Here is a 22,188-nt window from a genome sequence, read left to right on the forward strand (position 1 = left end):
GCTGTCAACACCACAGATAAGACGCCATCCGTTGTGTACCTACGAATCATTAGTGAGGACTAAGGCTCCCTTCCTGAACTCTACACCTCACTTCACATCCCACTACCTCATCTCACATCCCAGTACCGGTTAAGGACTACACTACTTCACATCCCACACCTCATAACTCACTGCCTCTCCACACATCCCACACCCCCACCTCACAACTCACTGCCTCTCCAGTCTCCACACAACCCACACTCCTCCCAAAAACCCACACCTCCCCCTCCAATTCCTTAAACCTCATGATACAAATATGATTGTCTTAAAGATACATACAGATATCACTTGAAATTTACAGAATAGATGTAGGCATGAAATAAAAGTGGGCCAAACTAACTTTTGGGGTGTTAGGATGAGAATTATGCATACCTGTATATGGAAGGAGATCTACTATAAATATAGAATTTAGGTAATTCTCTCTCTGTTGTGGGAAAAGATATAAGACAAATAAGTTTGATGATGTTAATGTACACTAATGGACATTAAGACCAATCCATTTTACTGAACATTAAATTTATTGGTGAAATATTTCCAACAGAGTTTATTCTGATGATAAAAGTACACAAACTTATTTGATGAATTGGGTTGAAAAACACAACACATTAGAATAAAGAAGAGCATACTGTACATTACTTAACTACATGCAATATACGGTTTGCAGTGTAGATGCATCACTAATGTTACACATAGTATGAAACTTTTATTTCATGTATGCTGGGGTTTCATAGTTTGTTGTAACACACACCTAAAAGCACTGTACTCCCATCCTATCCAAATGCAATGTTACACTACAGTACCTCAGGGAGTTAACCATATGAAAGTTATTAGTTAGGTCTTTGATAGCAAATTTTCACACCAAAAACACATCTATAGATTTAGCTTTATATAACATTACATTTTTCTTTTATAAACAAGGATATATTGAAAATCAATCCAATTTACAGAATACTGTATATTTTTACAACTAGATGATGCCCCTCCTTTTATACAGTACAAGTATATACATTACATACAGAAAAAGTCATTACACTACATTACCAGTAGATTCAATGACTAGAAAAGGCAATATTCCACTTCACCTGGGCAACAAACATATTTACACATATATACAGTACTGCATAAATTTACAATATAAGCAATTTTTATCATACACTCACTCTACTGTCACATCTTCCTTAACACCTCACTTCACTGGTCATGTTTCCACACACTATATAAAGTTAATAATGTGATCCCAGGGAATAAAAACTAAAATTATCCTTTGTATAGTAAATCCATTTCATCATTACTATCTGTATATTGCTATTTAGTTTCCTAATTTTTAGCTATTTCCAACTACACATTCCACCCTTAAAGCCCTCATCACGTACAGATTATCTTCCATAGTTCTGGTCTAAATTCTCAAAAGACTGTGTACATTCTTCTTCTTAATATTGATGCCATTTGAGAGAATATTTCTGATGAACTGGCTGGCAAGTGAGCTACATGAGTTTGCCAATCTTTTAAATAAGTGTTACCTACCATTCTTCGAGTGTGTTTTAATTAAGAATTTTGTAAGTGTGTTATAAGTAATCAAAAGTTTGTGAGTGTGGTTTAATTAATAATTTTTATATGACTTTGTGAGTGTATTTTAAGTAAGAATTTTGGTGCATAATTTTGGTTACATCACTGGATCTGGAAAGGTATTTTCATATTATTAGAAGCCAGGAGTGATGCGAGTGTAGTGAGGAAGGTCTGTGATGGGGACAAGTCCTCCTCTTGCATCATGGTCCACAGAGACATACCTTTGGCACCCGCACTCTGGACATCTGTGAAAGAGAAGTGGTGCTGTTAACAATACAGTGCACTTTAGCGTATATTCTATTCCCTACAGCTGTTTAGTGACATGCCGGAATAGGAAAGTTTGTTTGTCAAGGTCTGAGATGACAACTTTTTAGAAACTCTCGCACTGAAATGTTTAGCTTTTTTAATGTCCAAAATGTTTCTCTTCCTTTTGTTAATTTTCTTCTTCTCTTTATTCCTTTGTCCCTTTCCTTCTCCTTAATTTCTTGTTTTTATCCACTTTTTTTAATACCCTCTCCTTGCTATCTCTTTCTTCCGTCCTCTCTCTCAAGCTTTATCTTCCTATGCTGGTGTCTAGATTTGACTACAGCACATTTCTAGCATCCCTGGTGCTAGAATACTTAACTGCTGGATGTAATATGGATAGAGAGTCTAGTTTTAGGAATATCAAAAGTAAATGCAATTAAAACTAACAGTATATGTTGAGAAGGGATGAAAATACCCGATGCCGATCAATGGTGTTATTTCCTCGAGAAGCAGTCAGGAAGTGCAGTAAAACTTCATCCTGTTCTAGCTTTGAGTATCTATCAAACTGGCGATTCAGTAGATTCCTATCCAGTTCTTCACCCAAGCTCTGCAAACAAAAAAAATGCAAGTGACAATTACTAATCAGAGAGAAAATTGCAAACAAAAATTAACAAATAATTTAAATTATATCAATTATAATGTCAAAGGAAACTTGCAAGCTTTTGCCCCTTTCCTTGACCATAAAGTTCACCAAACTAGGTGCACACACACGCTCAGTTTTATCGTATCCCTCAACTAAATTTCAAAGCATCCTGTCATTTGAATGTGCTTTTAGTACCATGCACTTCAACTGTTTGTTTTGGGACAATTTAAAGGCCTGATCAATAGTGGAGAATGTTCCCATAACCAGATTACCAGCTGAATCCACTAATTATACCAGATAAAAAGGAGTCCCTTATTGGGAATACTGTACCATTTATTGAGAGGTCCCTTATTGAGAGGGTATACTGTATTAAGAATTGGAATCAGTACCTGCCTGGCCAACTAGCACCCATACCAAGAAAAAGGTTATTAAACCTTCTTGTATCTTCACTGTCTTTTGCTGCTACAAACCCTCTACATTAACAATAAGAATCAACGTTACTAACCTGTAACACTTTTCTTGCATCATTGGGTTGCTTGGCTTCCAAACAAGCAAACAACAAGTCATGTTTTGCTTGTTTAGAGCCAAGAAATTGAGCAATGATATTCAGCATTTGCTCCAGAAGATCAACAGCTGTGCTAGAGGGCGACAAAAAAAGTTACACATAAAAGGTGATATGTACAATTACATAGCTCACAATACAGAATTTCTAGTAATGCAACTAGCATCAATTATTTAAAAAATCAGATGAAGATCTGTGTAAGTAAGCATGGAATGCTTTAAAAACAGCCACTTACTGGATATACATAGTTCCTCTTACAAAATATTTATTTAAAGGAAAGAGGTCTATGTACAATGTATCCAAAATATCTGGGTAATCAATGACCTCCAGTCACAAAACAAGTACACAACAAAAAAAAAGTAACCATGTTTTTGTATGTTCCACTCACGAAATTTAAATTAACAAAAGGTAAAGTTCACTACAGGTGTGTATGTGAAGGCTCCGGATGATGATGATGATGATGGATTTAGAATGGTGGAAAAAGAAACATGAGAGTCACCCATGCATCAATAAAATTTTAGCTCTCGTAAAAGAATTAAATAACACCACGCAATATATTCAATAAAATATATTTCAAAATGACAAAAAACACAGAAAATGGAAGAGTCTCAACAGATGTACCTCAGTGAAACAGACGGTGTTTAGACTGATGCGCAAACTAGCATTTACCTTATTTCAATAATTAAATCAAAAATTAATATAAACTTAAAATTATTGAAAGTATAAACCTTGATATTACTAAATAGTAAATTTACCAGAACATTAATGTATTGCGGACTGATACTAAAGTGGTTGCGTCAGTCAACAAAACATTGAGGTGGTTAGAATGTACAATTTTTGTTGTTAACTGAAGATCCTAAGCAGTTAACAAATTTCGTTAGCAAGTTAAGTTAAGCGGTCACTGTACCTGTGCTCCCTGGACTAATTGCCAAAAACTATTTGTCAAAGCCTCACCTGGACACAGTAGATGTATTCACTGTCTCATTCAGACATTTCGACTGGTGAATGAGGTGAATAAGAATTTCAATCCTCATGGGGAGACTTTTGTAACTTTTATAGATAATTTCTGCTTCTTTAACTGCTGCTGGTAGGTCACCACTGTAATTAAAAAAAAAAGCTGTTAAGCAGAATCTTTCATAAAATATAAACATATTACCTGTACAGTACTTCATAATCCTATTCATCTATCATTTGATATATACTTGACTCTTTGGAGCATGAAGAGCATCAATAATGTAAGTACAGGTGCAATGACAAGGTAATGGTTATTGGATATCAGTCCAGTACTGTGTTTCAAGATATAGAAAAACCTGGGAACAGGAATGAAAAATATTAAATCTAAATGTCTATGTCCAATACTCCATTTCTAACTACTGTACTGTATTCCAAATTGCCTGGATGACAGAGAATGAGGATTGGAAGGAGAAATTGAAAGATACCATAATAATCACTACCATTGTCGGCATGTACTTGAAGATCATTAGGTGAGGAGGTTTGAAATTTTAATGTATTTTCTTAGAATTTTCTTTGTATTAAGGAGTTATCTTTTCCATTTTGTTGTTCTGACTTAATATGTGATGAAAGCAGCGTTATTACATACAAACCAACCATATACAAGATCCAGAAGCAGATGCCAGATATATTACTGTCCAGTGTTCAAGTAATTTTGTCCACAACCGTACATCAGTATTAATAATGGTCATGAATAAGTATTAAAAGCTAACCTATTTAGTCTGCACTTCACCAGGGTTCCAAGAACAAGATTATCTGGCTCCATCAGGCCCCCAGAAACAAGTGTGTCAAATATTTCCTTAGTCAGTTCGTAGTTGCAAGTTGAAGCAGCAGCCATTAACAGATTTCGACAATTTCTTCTAATCTGTCTGGTAAATACAGTCTTCTTATTCTCCGTCTCTAAGTACCGTCTGAGCATTGCCACTGCCTCTGCAAGTAAAGTTATCAAGTATAAAATACTGTGTCTTGACACACCTTGGTTACTTACTGTGCCATGAAAACTTGAAGTTCTTTATGCTAAAATATTATACTGTACAGGTACATGTATTTCAAAATCCTCACCTTGACTTCTCCCATTTTCCACTAAAAGTGTACAAAGGTCAATAACTTTGTAAGAGTCTAAGGAAAATGATGGATGTTCCACTTGGATTGTGGAGTACAAGTTCATAGCTGCTTCAACATTTTTGTTAGTGACATAAGCCATGAGAATACTTGCCATCATCCCCGCACTTAGCTTAATCCCATCCTCCTTTGCCTTCTGTAAATGGTAAAATATAAGAGGAAAATCAAACACTGCACAATTCATAAGTTTTTCCTTAACAGCAAATTAAAACTAAAAAATTAGCAAACACGTCCTGAAAATTGAAATAAATTATTTATTGATTACTGTAAGAGAAACACTACTGGCTATCAATACTATTTTCCACTGGGCAGTTTTAACTCAAATTAATAAGAGCAAGGAACACTACTTTGACTGCTACTCCAATTTACAACTCGAAGACCCCAATTCAATAATGATACCATAGGTAAGCCAGTTACTTTATCTAATAATAATAAAATTAAGTACCACACTGTACAGTAATCCCTAATGGAGTGTGGCGGTCAAGTGGGTACAGTGCTCGCCTCCTTTTCCATGGATCAGTGGTTTGATTCCTGGGCACTTAAGGAAGTGAATATGGTTGAGTGCAGTACCAGTCTTGTGCACTAAAGGCTAAGTATAAAGTGTGCTATATCCACACTGTCCCTAACGAGCAGTCATGCCTATGGAACCCACTTTCACTCTCACAGTAATCCCTCACCATTTGCTGATTTAAGTAACCATAGTTTCAAGTTTTAAGTATCCGCAAGTTTCCATGGCCACCATAGGAGGTTTTTAACCCAGAGCAGAAAGAATGCGACAGAAACTCTTGGCCTGCAAATATCACTGACACTGTTCTCAACAAGCTCATTATATGGGGTTGGAAAGTAATGTACCATAATGTCATTAGAACAGAGAATGGAACTGCTTGGTCAACCTGCACGTGGTGAAAGTGTAGCGTCTGTTGGCAGTCCTTTTCATGCTAATGAGTCAACAGAGAGAACTACTGTATAAAGAAAAGTGAAAGTACATTATGGCTACAGTGTGGTAAGAAGTACACCAGGAGTACAAAAGTAGCTTATGTGACCTGTAATCCTTGCCTAGAAAAGGCAGAAGAAGTGCTCTCTCTATGCACTGAAGATGTGACACAAAGAAAAGTGACTGAATAGCAACATGATCTGCCAGAAAATTAGATGTATTTACATCCATCTTGTGGAGACATTAAGCAGTGCAGCTGGTACTGTACTTCACAAATGACCACCAGCCTCCAAGCCAACAAAGGTTGGTTTGAAAGCTTAACACCAGGATGCATAACAAGAAAATTGTAGGTAAAAGGGCATCGTCAGACATTATGACTGGGCAGGTACGCAGCAGTATTGTTAGGGGTAGTGCTGAGGTCGGGCACACACCATTTGCGGGGTAGGGGAGTCTTCTCCATTACATTGTTTTTCAATAACTGTACAGTATACTATATAGTACTGTACAGTAAGATCTCATATTTCGCTCGATTTCATTTCACGTTTTTAATTTCGCGAGCATTACCTAATGTAACCAAGTCTTATAATTGGCGTAAAATATAGTGAGTTTCGCGAGATCCAGCCAGCTGAATGCTGGCCACCGTCTTGAATGACATCACAGCTCTCATACCAGTTACAGTCATTTGTATGAAAAGGTTTAATACAAAGGAGAATCACTGGCAGCCTTCTTACACAGTTTAACTGTGAAAAAAAATATATCCCAGTGGAAGTCAGTTCTAATAACAACTAGCGGAGCTGAGGCATATAAAATGTGTAAAGAAATATGAAAGAAGGAAAAGAATTAAAAGGTACATTTTTATATAAGATCATATTTGGTTGTAAACACAAGCAAAACAGTAAAAAATACACTTTCTATAAGTTGCTATACTGTACTTGAAGACTGAATAATTTTTCACCCTTCCAAACCTTTTCCCTGTATGAATGTAAGGTGGCTGAAACATGTCTAACAAAGCAGTAAGAATTATATTCCATTATCACTTAGGCTGAATGAAGTAAAATAAACCCCCATTTGCCCTACCTCCATGAGGCTCAAAACATTCTCAGTTTCATTTTTGGTAGCTTGCTGGAGAAGCAGCTTACGGAGAGTTCCTCGCACATTCAGACTTTTTGCTTGAAGTTCAACCATGTGACCATCCAGTTCCTCTGTACTCATACTCTTCTACATGAGGAATATTAATTACAAAATATTAGTTTTGATTTGGCCACAAAATCATCAACAGAAAAATGTAGTATTATAGAGACTTCCAAATAGAGTAAGGCTAAAACCATCTCAGTGTCACATTCACTTGATTATTTTTTTTTCTGAATAACATAAAACTTATACAATGTATGAATAAAACAAAGTGGCAGATGCTCCAGGCTGTAAGAGAGAGATAAGTACACTACAATACAGTGCTGTATTTCGTTCTTGTCCACTTACCGGATGAGGCAGAATGTTGTATTCCTGTTCCTTAGGAGGTTGACCCATTTTAGGATTAAGAATAATACTGATATTATTCCTGATGGCCTGCTGTATAGACCTGTTGGACCGAGTCATCAATAGGTCAGCAGAATTTTCTGAGATTCCAATGTTGTTTTTCCGTAGTTCCTGAAGAGTCGGAGGAATCAAGTATATGTACACTATAGCACTTAAGCTACGAGATTTATTTTTATTTCAGCTGATAATGTATAATTTCCATATCAAAACAAAGAGTAAAAGTTGTTACAATGCGTGGTATACTAAACAACTGTGAACTTGAATATGGGTCACTTTTAAATTATACTGCCCTTCAGAGGAAACACTGGTATGTGTACTTTCCCTAGTCCACCATGCAGTTATAAAAAAGGAGAGAGGGAGAGAGGACCTTCTTCCTGAGCCTAAAGAAAAAATCATTTCTGGCATCCAAAATTTTAATGAAGACTAAACTTCATGGGAAAAGTTGCCCAAATCATGTCATATGCCTTTTTTCATTCCCCTTTTCTCCTTTCTTTTTACTCTTTAACACCTTTTGTACAGGGGCATCTCTCTGGTGAATAAAATTGTCTGGCATTAGCCAAATAAAATAGTAAAAGTGGTGACCCTGTGTTGAAGTTAAGCATCCCTCCATTGAAGGAAGTAAGCCTATCCTCCTGTTCTGGGTATATATCTCTGGTCACTTGGATACCAGAAATTTTCAGGTCTTGCTTTCCTTATGATATGCCAGACTCCAAATTCTTAAGACTCTAGACTAAGTTTCTTCTAGGTACTGAACTAGAGTCTGTAACAAAGGGAGGAAGCAAAAACCCAACTACTAACCTCAAACAGAGGACAAATTTGCTCATCATTAAGACCAGTTCTTGAAGTGGCTAAATCAAGTAGAAACTGTCCTCCCCAATCTTCTTCAGCAAACTCATTCTTAGTCGAATTCTGAAGTTATACATAATATAAAGTTTAACAAAAAGAGGTTGTACAGGTTATGAACATACGAACATCCACTAATATGAACGAGGTTAAACTTTAAATTTACAGTACAGTACAATACTGTATTTTATTTACCTGACTTATTTCTTTCTTTAATTTACTATATTTTTCTTAAATGAAGTGGTTATAGATGTATACAGTATAAGGACTTAGGCTATGATACAGTGGGTTTTTAAACTCATTCATAACCCGGGGACTGTCTGTATTCATTCTTTTCATCTGATTTGTAGTCACTTCAGTAAGCTTGATCAATTATGTGCATATAAATATCTACTCTTTTTGGAGTACTGTACTGTACTATTAATTTAAAAGGTAACTGTCACATACTTTCCATATTTGTTGTATAACCTAAAATTAATCCCTTCAACCACTTTACCTCTTTGTTCTTGTTAATGAGGAGAGCCAACAAGGTGATGATGGCCCGGGGGCTGGTCGACCAAGACCTAGCTAAAGTGGCAGTTAGATCACGGAGAGAGAAGGGAACTTTTGTCTCCTTTACTGAAACAGAAATTACAAACTCAATGAATTCAAATAAAGTGACTCATTTTCAACAAGAAATAGCAGTTACACTATAGCCTCTACTGCACAACATCCTAATGCACCCACTAATAATGTGCCACAGAACCAGAGCTGGAGTTTCATTTCTCTGATATCTTCTAACTCATTTTTAAGTTCATCTATTAGAAACCACCAGCATGCAAGCAAGTGTAAGCCATCTTAATTATTGGTACAGAATACTTCAGTATATTGTCTAGATGATGTTTACATAAGAGTTGACTTATCTACTAGGTGCAAAATATGGAGTCTTAGTATATCAGCTATCCTGCCATCAGAAAATGCCTGGACCTCTAACTAAAAGGTTCTATTTTCATACAGTTTAATACTGTACATGGTACATGAAGTGTTCATATGTGCCATACATGGTGTGGTTCTGTTCACATTCTGTTTAACTGAGCCTCCAGTGATGCAATGTTGTTCTGATCACTTATCCCATTATTTAGACATTAATAAACGGGCAACATGACTGGAAACACGCCTCTGAGTGGAACTGACAAGAAAAGTTCCAAAAGATAACATATAACAATAACACTGAATGTGAAGTTGATGTAATAAGGAGAAAGGCATGCAAAAGTCATGCAAAAAGCCAGGGCAGTCTAGTTTAATCTACAGTGGCAACTACACTGTATATTAAAATATGTTCTTCAGTACCAACCAACCAGATCTGATATTAAGATATACTGTATAAACATAAATCTATACAGTTAACAGGATGAGCTGAGAGGAGTTATGTTATGGCTATTTTTCAGGTCATAATTTTAGGTAGATAAATAAAACGTTCTTCATATTTTTTTTATTAGTTCAATGCACACATGCAAAAATAGTAAAAGAAATTCCTACCCTAAAGCCAAATAAAAAAGAGATTAAACATTCTTTGTGTGCTAGAGTAGGAGGGGGAGCACTGCTAATGGATTGGGAGGGGAATCATCCCCAACAGGACATAGTACAGTAGTAATAAAATTATAACGAGAGAGACTGATGCAGTATTACTTATCTTCAATAAATAGAGTAAATCAGTGTTACAGAAAACAATACTTACCAAATTCAAATGCTTGTTTATACATGTTGTTTTTTATGAGTACAATCAGTAATGGAGTTGCTGCCACGGTTACCGTCAGTCCTGCACGGTTGAGCATCTTCATGGTTAAATTTGGGTGGTTGACAGTGAGACCAGGAATAACATGATCCTTCAGTGTTTCCAAGCTGGGGCTCTCACCCATCTCTAACATCTCATGCACACACTCTATTAGTTCTGTAAGCACAATAAGCTTTCAGAATATATTTTTATTAATAATCCTTAATATCAATGTGTTAGTTTAGTATGATGATGAAGATGGAGGAGGGCCCGGGAAAAGCAGAGACTGGGTCCTCGGTGAGATGCAATATCTTGAGGGATTGGTGAAAACAGCCCAACAATGTTTAGAGTGGAGGACTGTGGTTGCCAACCCTCTGACATAAGGATGACACTTTTGACTGATTAATCGATTGATTAATTGGACTCAAAAATATCTTTACCATTGAGGAGGCACACACTATGCTACAACCTTGGGTAAAATGTTTAGTAAGAATGAAACATGTACTGAAATTAGAAAGAAAATTTGCAGAGGTATCATGATAGGAAAACAAAATTCTTTACATAAAAAATACAAGCACTGCAATCAAATACAGAGCTAAGACAGCAAGTAGAAGTATACGCACATACAGTAGTACTTTCTCATATCCTCAACTAGCACACACAGTATAAAAGTGAACCTCTGACATCCACATTGATTCACAACTTTTTACATCAATTCCTGTACCTATTACTGTAGTAAATTCTTTTGACTTAATCTTCATTATAATTTCTTAATAACTAGATATATAGAACCGGAAAAGCATGCACAAGGATTTAAATACTGTTTGTACTTTAATACGAAATAGCATCTGCTGGTGAGTACAGCATAATGTATACTGTACAGTAGTATATTTTGTGTACTTACAATATATTATACTGTACTACATGTATAGTAGTGTTTGCATAAATAAATACAGCCGTGTCTGTCCAACTGCAGTTAAATCTCTCCATGCAAGATATATAGTTTAGACTCTTGGAAAACTTTAACCAGTACCCAGAAAAATTCCAGGAATGAGAAAAATTTGTCTCCATACCCGGAAATCTCTCAAACCCGGAACTGCTCTGCGCCAATTATTCTGGCTAATGGGGGAAACTACTGTATGAGTAACAATTTTAGTGATTAACACAAGTCTACATATCTTAACTCATGCTGCATGTAATATTGTAAATCCCAAAACTGTCACAAAAAGTGAATGTTCTTTGTCTATCCAATTCATTTTCATCACAAATTTGAAATGTCATGAAGGTTCCAATCACCATGCAATGTTCAGATTTATTCCCATTTTCATTTACTCTCAAAGTCTCCCACCATCTTTCACTCCCAAAAGATTCCATGTTCATTCTCTCAAAAATCCTCATCTGCAATCAATCTAAAACAGGGGTCACCAAACTACGGCCCGCGGGCCTGATCCCAAGTCCTTCCCCGGCTCGTGGTAGCTCCGCCTACGCTCTGACGTTACCAGAGCTTTTGTTCTGGCTTGCAAGTATTGAACAGAATGATTATGCGGCCCGCGCTCGTCATTCTTTCAGTTATCCGGCCCACTGTGAAAAAAGTTTGGTGACCCCTGATCTAAAACATTCCAATTTTCATTCAGTGTAACATTTGTTTATCTTTTTCAAATCAATTGATCACACACCAGGTACAGAAAATTCCAAGATTAAGTACAAACTTTACTACTGTAATTACATCAAGTTATCTGAAGCTTACTTGAGGGTTCACTGGCCACAGCGTTCATGTGAAATAAAGGCCAAAAATAGTGTTGCCGGATAGGGCTGCCACTCTCCTTAACTGCTTTCAGAAGAGCCCATGCCAATTTCTCCCTCTTCTCTCTTAAGGTATACTCGAGAGCGACTTGTAGTGCAAACAGGTTTATTTCTTTGTGCTGAAGCTCCTTACACATTTCAACTAGCAGACAGGGTTCCTGTTACAAAAAGTATCAGTTACAATACTGTATTGTATTCATAGTGAAATAAAATAAATACCAAATGATGGTAAATTACAAAATAATATAAATTCTAAGTAGATTCCATGCCAGGTACGGTATATTAATTAAAGAAGGGTGACATTGACAGAACTTTTTATAAAAATTCTGACTGCCACAAGTATCACTTTTGTAAGCCTATTTCTCTGATAGTGCAGGCTGGCAGGAATCAAGAACAACATAGGTTATACATGAGGAACCCATTACTTAACAAATATAAAATTTTTAATGTTTCTTACAGTTATTACAATGTGGAAAGCTTCTCCACAAAGTTATTACAGTATACTGGTGGAAATATTATGCATGATAAAATTGAAATAATTATTGAAATATCTCTGGATAAATTTGTTAAAATTTATGGCAAAATATATGTTTTATTTTCTGGCAGCGGCTCACTATATTACTGTATTTATCTGAACATAAACCTCAAATACAGGGTTTCCCATTTACTGCATATATAACACAATGATTTCTTTAATGTTTTAATGTAAAAGCTTTAAACACAAACATGGCAGTTTACTCCAATTATGCAGTATGTTCTTTTCTAGTGATGCAGCCCTATCTCTTAAAAAAATTGGCTCCAATGAAAATCCATTTGTTTTAATACTCTCTCCACAACTAACCAAAACATTATTGCTCTCAATCTATCTACACCTATGGGAGCAATTTTCTCTCCGAGTCTGTTTTGATCTCATTTGTACAGTATTACACACTTCACTCTGCAGGTTACCCCAAAGAAAAGAGTCCTGTGCAGACATGATAAACAAATGCATCATCAGAAAAGTACATTTAAATGTTGTGATTTACAAGTGAATTAAACTGCCATCTATTTTGTTTATAGCTATTTTATTAAAAACTTCACTTACCACATGAGCATAGACCATCTCACGAATATAGACCAGGGCATTGGAATAGAGGTGATTGTTACTACGTATCAGTGGGAATGTGGGCAGAAGATGAACAGCTTCCCGCACATGGCCACAGTGTATCATCTGTAGGACCACTCGGGACAAGTCCAACTTGTTGCTACATTCTGTCATCAGCTCAACAATCTTGATAAAAAAGAGTGAGGATATGAACAAAATATTTCTATGTGCTGTCTTCATTCTTTCCTAATACAGTATTGTACTATACAGTACTGTACACATTCATCTTGCACCACTCCCTCTAATAATTCTCCCCTTCTCTAAAGTTTCTGTACCCCATGATGCACCTCACACAAAAGTGGCAAGAAAGTAATGAAGATAACACATAGTTTCTCAAAAATTTCACAATTTAAATTTTTCTCAAAGTTAGTTTTTAAAGGTTAAAAACTGTGTTTGTGTGCGCATGCATACCTGTATCCATGTGGTGTTATTTTTTCACTACATATAACTTAAAAGTAATGAAATAACACTTTCTCAACAAAGTTAAAGCGACAGGCATCAACAGTTAGGGGTGTACAATACAAACCTGAGAATCCCATAGCTAAACTTACTAAACCCAAAACACAATCAAGGCACAAAAGAATGATTATTATTTAAATGCACTATACTCTCGGGAGTATATAAGAATGCACTACCAGAGAGAACGTGTAAAATAATAATAAAAAACATCTTCAGAATATAGTGTTACCAGCAAATGCTGTAACGTACAGGCCCCCCCCCCCCCAAAGTATCATTAGCCATATGAATGTTGGCAGCCCCATACTTAACAATCAACAAAATAAAATCTTGTCTCAAATAATGTGTATGCAATTATTTAGAGAATGAATTCATCATCTTAATTCTATATAAACTAAAATAGTCTTATTTTGTATTTCATACATACAGTATATAACCCACGTGCAAATATCCAACTGGAAGCTAAAAAAAATTATAAAGGCTAGATGCTGACAAACTCACATTGTGGAACAGTACAGCATCCAATAGAGACAAGAAGTGGATGCAACATAAAACTTACATAATCCATATTCTCAAATTCCACTCCAGCTTGACTGCTCTTGACTAGGTTAAGTAGTAGTGATGCCAACTGACTATGAGTTAAGGCAACCCTGGCTTGTTTCATCTGAGCAACCACTTGCTTCATCTGCAATATCTGACCAGCAATTCCGTATGCATTTACCAAGGCTTCATAAGTAATGCTGGTGGGGGTTATTTGTACACTTCTCATGGCATCATACACTGATTCTATTCCTTTACAATCCCTGTAATAATGAAACTTCAATTACGGTTCTACATAAATTGGGTGCATTTACCTTTGCTGCAATAAAAAGAAAATAATTCATTTATTACTGATCTTAATACTGTAATCATTTACCTCACATAGTACTTCTGAAATTATTTTATCATACAAAAACAGGTGGTGATGACAACAACCATTTAACTTGCTCAAAAATATGCAGGATAAATGTGCACCACTTATACTAGAATTGCTGATAACTGTACTGTACTGTACTTTACTGCACAGCACTGCACAGCACTGCACTGTACTGTACTTCAATGTACTGTACAAAGTATACATTTTAAGACAAATTTTGTAAGTGGTTAAGAGAAATGAGATGGGGTTTTAACCTGTTAATGGTCAATGACGTAAATTACATCATCCCTTGCCATACACTAATTGGTCACTGACGTAGTTTACATCATGTTAAGCTAGGGTTCTTTGGGCTTTGTTAAGTGCTCCTATGGGTCTAGATCTGTAGAATAACTCATTTTATAAGACCTGGCAACTTGTGGCTATAAATAGATGAATGTGTGAATGCCACAAAAACAGAGACAAGGGTGTGTGTGCGTGTGGTGAAGGGAAGAGCGTCATATTCCCGCCTTCCACACTGCAGCATTGCCATATCTCCCAGTGAAAAATTTCAGGGTGCTGACATGCAACTTTGTGCTTCCAGTATACATGGTGTATATACATGTATAGAACTAATTTTATAGGTATACAATATTGATAATTATATAACATAATGAAGTAAAAGTGGTAGCAGACATGCTGGTATCTCTGAATGACACTGCATGCATGGCAACGTTCAACTACCTGGGACTTTTAAACCATGCAAGGAGCTTACAGGTGTGCTTTTTACTGTTACCATGTGATTTTGAGGGTCCTTTAGGATTGTTTTAGCCAACAAAAAGAATGTGGAAAATCTTTTACCATCTCGGCACAACTTAGGTTAAATTAATTGACCATCTATGGGTTAAGAGAGAGAGAGAGATGGTATTCACAAGTCACTGAAACATATTATGAGGGGCAAGTGTGATGAACATCTGGAGAGAATGGATGAGCAGAATGTGTGAAAGATCATCTCAGTGTGGTAAAATGTAGCACAGTACAGTATGTATAAAACTTTGCAATAAGTATGAAAGTGACACCTGTTAGAGACTTGTATAAATTTATGCAGAGACAAGGAGTCTATAGTGGGTTAAAAAAGATCAACAAAACAATACTGTAGAATATTTCTTTAAAGGAAGTTACCAGTAACCAATAGGTATACTGTATCACCTACAAGAGCAGACATGTATACGTACTGTGATTAAAATCATCCCTTCTTTCTTGCACACCACAATCATGGTACAGTCGGGGTCAAAAGTCTTGAACATTTTTAACAGTAATTGGCATGTAGTACCCGAAGGTCTTGGGTATTAAGGAGAGTTTTATCCCATTTTGTGATTCAAGCATAATATGTGATAACAAGTAGTGTTATTAGTATACAGTATCCCAATCATATATATATAACTCAGAAGTTGATGCCAGATATTGCTAAGTGTTCAAGACTTTTTACCCTGATTGTACATTATTCCCACATCCAACATTGAATATATACCAATTTCATTTCATGATAAAAGAGGGAATTCCAGACTTATTTGTAAAATGAAAGATTATGCTGAAATACTGTACAGTACTACAGTATTTTACATTATTAAGACTGTGTTTAGAAATGACACTTGGTGAATTAATACAAAATTTTGAGTTCAGGTATGCACAGAATGACTTGTCAGAGAACATACAAGGATTAAATATGTAAAACTCACTTGTTAACACCATGTGCCATGATAAGGGCACTAAATATAGTCTCTGTGATTGGTAAATTTTTTTGCTTCATTAAGGTGAGAATACTGGTAGCCCCTGCCAGGTCTCCAAGGTCACCCATCATTAATATCAATAACTCCAGGGTTTCAAAACTTGGTTCGAGGTGGTATTTCTCCAACAGGCTGAGTATATCCTGTTTAAAATAAAGATTAAAAGAATACATGAAATCAATTCCTGACCAACTACTGAATTGCAATAAGACTGACATTAGTCAAATAAAATACTGTACAAGTATTAAAATTGGCATCCCCGTAGTGAAGGGGTTAACCAACATTACATTATCTAGAATACCCAAAACAATATCCTATCTACAGGTATATTATTTCTTTGTCATTCTTGTATGTGGTAGCTGAAGAAGCATAGAAATCATAAGTAAAAGGGAAGAGTGGAGCATAACTTATATAGAAAGCAGTGATGTAGTCAAGACCATGACCATTCGCAATTTTAGCATTTATGGACCACCTGAAGATTAGCCCCCAGGTAGTGTCGGTGTTAGTAAACTTCAGGTGGGATATGCTGGGAGGGGGACAATCCTCATGGGTGACTATAGGTATCCCTGCAATCTTAAAATTTGCTTATCCAAGTTTTATATTCTTGCTCCTCATTTTTTTGCTATCCAAAGATAATGCAGTACTGTATTCACTTAACCAAATGTTGGTCTGATCAAAATTTCAAATCATATGCCAGGCATGGCTTGCGAGTCAGCTGGGGTGGCCATTTTTGCCCCCCCAAATACATAAGATATTGCATTGTACCAACTGTATACAGTATATGTATTGTAATTAGTTTGCCTTATTTTTTTAGGTATCATATTGTGGGTTTCTTATTGTTCGTGAGTACTTTATGAATGAGATACATTTTTACTTCTACTTGAGCTCATTGAATTTGGGATACTTTTACTTCTACTGAGTAACATTTTGCCGATCTCACACCTACATCTAAATTTGTTTAATTTAAAACCATTGCTACGAGTTCACTCCTGGTTGAATAGTTTAAGTACCTTTGTTATATCACCCTTGTTTAACTCTGACTTCCATTTTTGCACCTCAATCATATCGGCCCTCTCTCTACATCTCTCGAGGGAGTGCAAATTCAGATGCTTTAATCTGTCTCAATACTCAAGGTTATTAATACCCAAGATTAGTCTTGTCATCCTCCTCTGAATGCCTTCTAGGGATTTGATATCCATTCTGTAGTACAGTGACCAGAACTGAATTGCATAATCCAAGTGAGATCTCACACGTGCAAGATATTGTATGAACCCAAGTACTTTGTTAGCCTTGTTTCGAGAAAATACACATTGGTGTTTTGGTTTAAGATTCCTACTTATCATTACACCTAAATCTTTCTCAGTCAGATTTCTCTATATCAACATTGTTCATCTGATATCTGGTTTATGTTTAAAACTCCGAGACTTTACATTTGTCCACATTAAATTTCATCAGCCACTTTTCAGATCATGCAAAAAATTTGTTAAGGTCTTCCTGTAGTTTTGTGGAGTCCTCATCAGATTTAATTTCATGCCCTATTTTACTGTCATCAGCAAATTTACTTATGCTGCTGTCTATTTCATTTAAGAATATAATGAATAGTAATGATTCAAGTAGTGAGCCTTGGGGTACTCCACCAGTGACACTACCCCAATCGGATTTAGTACCATTAATGCTGACTCTGTTTCCTCTCCTTTAACCATGCCCTAATCCAGTTTAAAATATCTCCTCCAATTCCATGAGCCTCCACTTTACATATTAGTCTTTCATGGGGGACCCTGTCGAAGGCTTTGCTAAAGTCAAGGTAAACCACATCATAATCATGTCTGTCATCCACTGCTTCAAAAACAGGTGAAATGAATGATAATAGATTTGTCAGACATGAACACCCACTTGTGAAGCCATGCTGGGAATCATTGATCAACTTGTGTTTCTCGAGATGATTTTAAATTGAGTTTGAAATTATTGCTCCCAGTAATTTGCCTATTATTGATGTTAAACTGATTGGATGGTAATTAGAGTATAGTGATCTATCTCCCTTCTTGAAAATCGGTATCACATTCACTCTCCTCCAGGATTCTGGTACTACACCCATTTTTAATGACATGTTAAACAAGTATGCTAAAGGCATACTAAAGTCTTCCTTGCATTATTTTAATACTCTCGCAAATATCTCATTGGGACCTACATCACTTGTAGACAGTAACAGAAAAGTGCTAACAGAACATGTAGAAACAGTCACACATACCTCTTCATACCTTCAACTTTTAAACTTTCATACATAATATAAGAAGTGAACTTTCAGTGTCCTCAATGACTGTAATTAATTCTTTGTTCAATCCATTCTCATAACTCTACATTCATCCATTATCTCAGAAAGCATTTTTTGCCTACTCAGGTAGCAGTGTTTGAATCATTCCTCAAAGCAAACCTTACTACATTCAGCATTCTTTTGTACAAGTTTAACATTAACTTTCTTTGAGCCCCAACAATATACTACAGGTACATAAATTTCTACAGGTATACATAAATTTCATAGATACATCTAATATTTTAGTCTCTATTTAAATATCTTTATAAAATAATGTAAAAAAAATACAAGTACTACTGTACAGTACAGTACTTAAATTCTATATTACCTGAAATCTGTTCTGCAAATATGGTATCAATAACAAACTTTAATCTCTTAAACATTTTTTACCTCAGATGTACAGGTAGACTCAGCAAGTCGACTTGTACGTAGGTACAGCTCAAAGTGTTCCACTGTAAGACTTGCACCTGAAATGATTTAAATGTTGCACAAATTCTATTAACAAATTTTACACATGCATCACAGTATGGTACAGTATACTGTACTGTATCCATATATCTGTTGTAATTCTAATACACTTAAATTTTCTTAAAATATTAATGTAATGAATTAAAAAAATAACTGCCTGAGGAAGAAGTTTAATTATGGGAAAAGATTTCTCACAAATAATATTGTGGAAACAAACAGAAAAAAGCTTCTGTAAATAATAATGCTAATCAATTTTAAATAATCACTACAGCATACCATTAGTTCTCCTTTACCACATACCCTGTACATACTGTACAGGTGTATTCACATTTTACAGTTTCGATTTATTACAGTTTCTTTTTAAGAGCAAAATACTGTACAGTATTTATGAGTATGCAACATGTTTCATTTTATCACAATGCTACGGTAAGAAAAATAAAAAAAAAACACGAGAAAGAATCAATAGAGAACCTTCTATATGTGCAGAGAAGCTTACAGTAAGAGTTGTTTACACATGTAGCTATGCAATTACGTCTTTACAAATTGCCCCAAATCATGTATAAGTGAAAAAAGGCCCAACAGTGCTTCACAAGGAACACTTTGTATGAAGAAACAGGGAGATGGTTTTCTTTTTTTTTAGTTGAATTGAGATATTATATGACATAAGTGTGGTGAAGAAAGATAATTTGACAAATGGCCAAGAGAGGGAGAACAAACATGTGCCTCTCAATTGTACAGTAGTATACAGTATATAGAACACCACTGCTCACAGACATCCAGGTTATGACATTTAGTTCCAAACAAGGCTCCCTAAACCTGTATACTGCATGTACAAACAGATTAACAGACAATATTATGCTACTCTTATTTTCATGGAAACAACCCTCAATGAAACACAAAAGGAAAATGCTTCTATGAATACCAGTACAGTGTAGAGTGATTACCCAGTGAATTTTTTTTCTCCATATTTGGGTGCTTAGTAGACTGGCAATTGAGTGGTAAATTAGATGATCAACTTTGTTTATATCAGCTGAAATGGAACACTTGCAATAAAGTTGAACTACCTGAACTTTATAAGGAAAATATAAAAGATAAGGAATAATATGTGTGAACCGAAAAAAAATCTACAGTATATAGTGTACAGAATATGAACTAACTTGATCTGTTAGTGCACAGCATCCAAACACATGACACAACATTTGCACAGGGTCGATAATCGTCTTCCGCCATCCTTAGGGTGAATTGCAGAAGCTTTAGACAATCATCATCCGTTAGTTCCTCCAAGTGGTTCTTCAAACTTCTCACACATCGCTCAATGTCACTAACATTCAAACGTCCAAGTCTTTCTAGTTTCATTTTCAAAATTTTAAGTGTTTCTTCCACTTCTTTTTTCTCTTTCTTGTCAGGGTTAATCTGAGATGAAGCTTCATTATTTCTGTCTAAATCTTGCTTCAGAAGTCTACCTCCAATACGTTTGTCTATCGAAGGTAATGGGGTTTCAGGTACGGTTGCCCTGAAAGAGAAAAAGAAAAGAAATTACTGTATATTTTGTACAATAAAGCACTTGACCAGTTAGAATAACAGAAGTTAACAAGTTATCAGTAAGCAACCTGTACAATGAGCTCCACTCTCAGGTTCATTCATGCCTTGTTTGGTGGTCAAGTTGAATGATTGGGTTAAGTTTGGCTATGACAACTAAGACTCAAATGTATTTGAGTATTGAAGTATCTGAGAAGAGCTCACAAAAAAGGCAGCTACTGTGCAGACATGGCTAAAGGTTCACTTTATCTTCACAATCTTTATATTTTATCAACTGATTCAGCGAGAACGGGATAAATTATATTTGCAGTGAGAAAATGAGCAAAACAGCCAAGGCGATAAGGTAGTGATGAAGGATTGTGCTATGGTCTTAGTGAATGTGGCTGCTTGTTTTTCTTATTAATTATTTTTTGTTACACTGGAACAAATTACTCGCTGGTCGTAAAGCACAAGGGTTCCCGCAGTCTGGACAGTCTCTTTTGGAAGGAAGGATGTTGTAGTCTATGAAAAACTGGAGGTAACTATAGTTACGGTGAAAAAGAAAACTATCACCAATAATTTTACAGCAAATTTACGTCTGCTGCTGGGCTGTATAACTTGAGTTGTTCTGTTCTTGAATAACTTTAAAAGGCGTTTAAACAATGTACAGTCAGCTGTCTCCACTACCGTACATTACACTACATTATCACACTTAATATTCCATTCACGATACTTACCTATAAAATACTCTTGATGTCGTGTTATTTTGGTATCCATTAACTACAGCAAGTTGTAGCGGTGCTCGCCTGATGCCATAATGTCTTACAACACACTGCAGGAGGGACACTCTCAGGCGGCTGGCCATGGTCAACAAAAACAAACGGCCGTGTTGTTGTCAGTAAAGACCTTCGTGGATCATCGTTCTTTAAGGTTTAAATGTAAGAATACAACATACTAAATCTTTAAATAACAAACTTCAATAAAGCCTTATTATCTGCGAATATCAACGGTAAACTTAGAAAATTTTATATAAGTTCAGGATTATGGGTGTGAGCCGTTCAGTGGTGGAGGATAAAGTTACTAGTCTTGCTTTCTTGTGGGGGAACCTGTGGACGCCAATGGTTGCCAACAGTGCTTAACAACCTGACCAGCAGCGAATAGGATGAAATAAAATTAAGAAGAAAAAATTGCTATATCTTAAGACCATAATAATAATAATAAAGTCCACCCATTTCAAATTTCAGTTTTCTTTTACCGCGACACAGAAAATGGAGGTAAATAAACAGTTTGGTGAATGAGTTTAAATACGGGAATTAAAGTACAGACATTGAATGAGTTTAAAGGGGTTACCGTAGTACTACTGAGTGTCACTTTAATCAAATAACAATAATATAGGTCATATGAGAGGGAAACGTCATAGAAGAACAATATCTTAGAATTGTATAAATTATTGATGGTAATATTAACCAATAATAATATTAATGATAATAATAATAATAATAATAATAATAATAATAATAATAATAATACAACGGCAGCAACAACAACAATGTA

General features: G+C 35.6%; 1 protein-coding gene across 2 annotated transcripts; it reads right to left on the reverse strand.

Annotated features, from left to right (window-relative positions):
* Positions 1–976: 976 nt before the first annotated feature.
* On the reverse strand, positions 977–21,521 carry LOC121859706 (leucine-rich PPR motif-containing protein, mitochondrial-like). 2 transcript variants are annotated; one of them, XM_042356629.1, is made up of 18 exons: positions 21,372–21,519; positions 20,274–20,629; positions 19,039–19,115; positions 16,290–16,480; positions 14,218–14,461; positions 13,143–13,328; positions 12,003–12,216; positions 10,220–10,432; positions 8,999–9,120; positions 8,458–8,568; positions 7,603–7,770; positions 7,201–7,341; positions 5,130–5,325; positions 4,781–4,997; positions 4,011–4,154; positions 3,000–3,132; positions 2,299–2,458; positions 977–1,850 (listed from the first exon to the last, which is right to left on the reverse strand). In XM_042356629.1, exons 1-18 carry the CDS (start codon positions 21,497–21,499, stop codon positions 1,708–1,710), a joined length of 3,144 nt encoding a protein of 1,047 aa, XP_042212563.1. In that variant the 5' UTR covers positions 21,500–21,519; the 3' UTR covers positions 977–1,707. The 2 variants fall into 2 exon arrangements, with proteins under 2 accessions (XP_042212563.1, XP_042212564.1); XM_042356630.1 differs by lacking the exons at positions 977–1,850; positions 2,299–2,458; positions 3,000–3,132 and adding an exon at positions 3,147–3,401 and having other exon boundaries at positions 3,964–4,154; positions 21,372–21,521.
* Positions 21,522–22,188: the final 667 nt, after the last annotated feature.

Source organism: Homarus americanus, unplaced genomic scaffold (genome assembly GCF_018991925.1).
Source record: "Homarus americanus isolate GMGI-L3 unplaced genomic scaffold, GMGI_Hamer_2.0 scaffold27231, whole genome shotgun sequence".
NCBI lineage: Eukaryota > Metazoa > Arthropoda > Malacostraca > Decapoda > Nephropidae > Homarus > Homarus americanus.

What these genes read in the sequence shown, in the direction of transcription:
- LOC121859706 (XM_042356629.1), bottom strand. Translation starts at nt 21,499, where the DNA reads ATGGCCAGCCGCCTGAGAGTGTCCCTCCTGCAGTGTGTTGTAAGACAT. An exon ending in ATGGCACATGGTGTTAACAA is followed by an intron (nt 14,462 to 16,289) that starts GTGAGTTTTACA and finishes TCATTATTACAG; the next exon opens with GGATTGTAAAGGAATAGAAT. An exon ending in ATGTTTTGAGCCTCATGGAG is followed by an intron (nt 5,326 to 7,200) that starts GTAGGGCAAATG and finishes TACCATTTACAG; the next exon opens with AAGGCAAAGGAGGATGGGAT.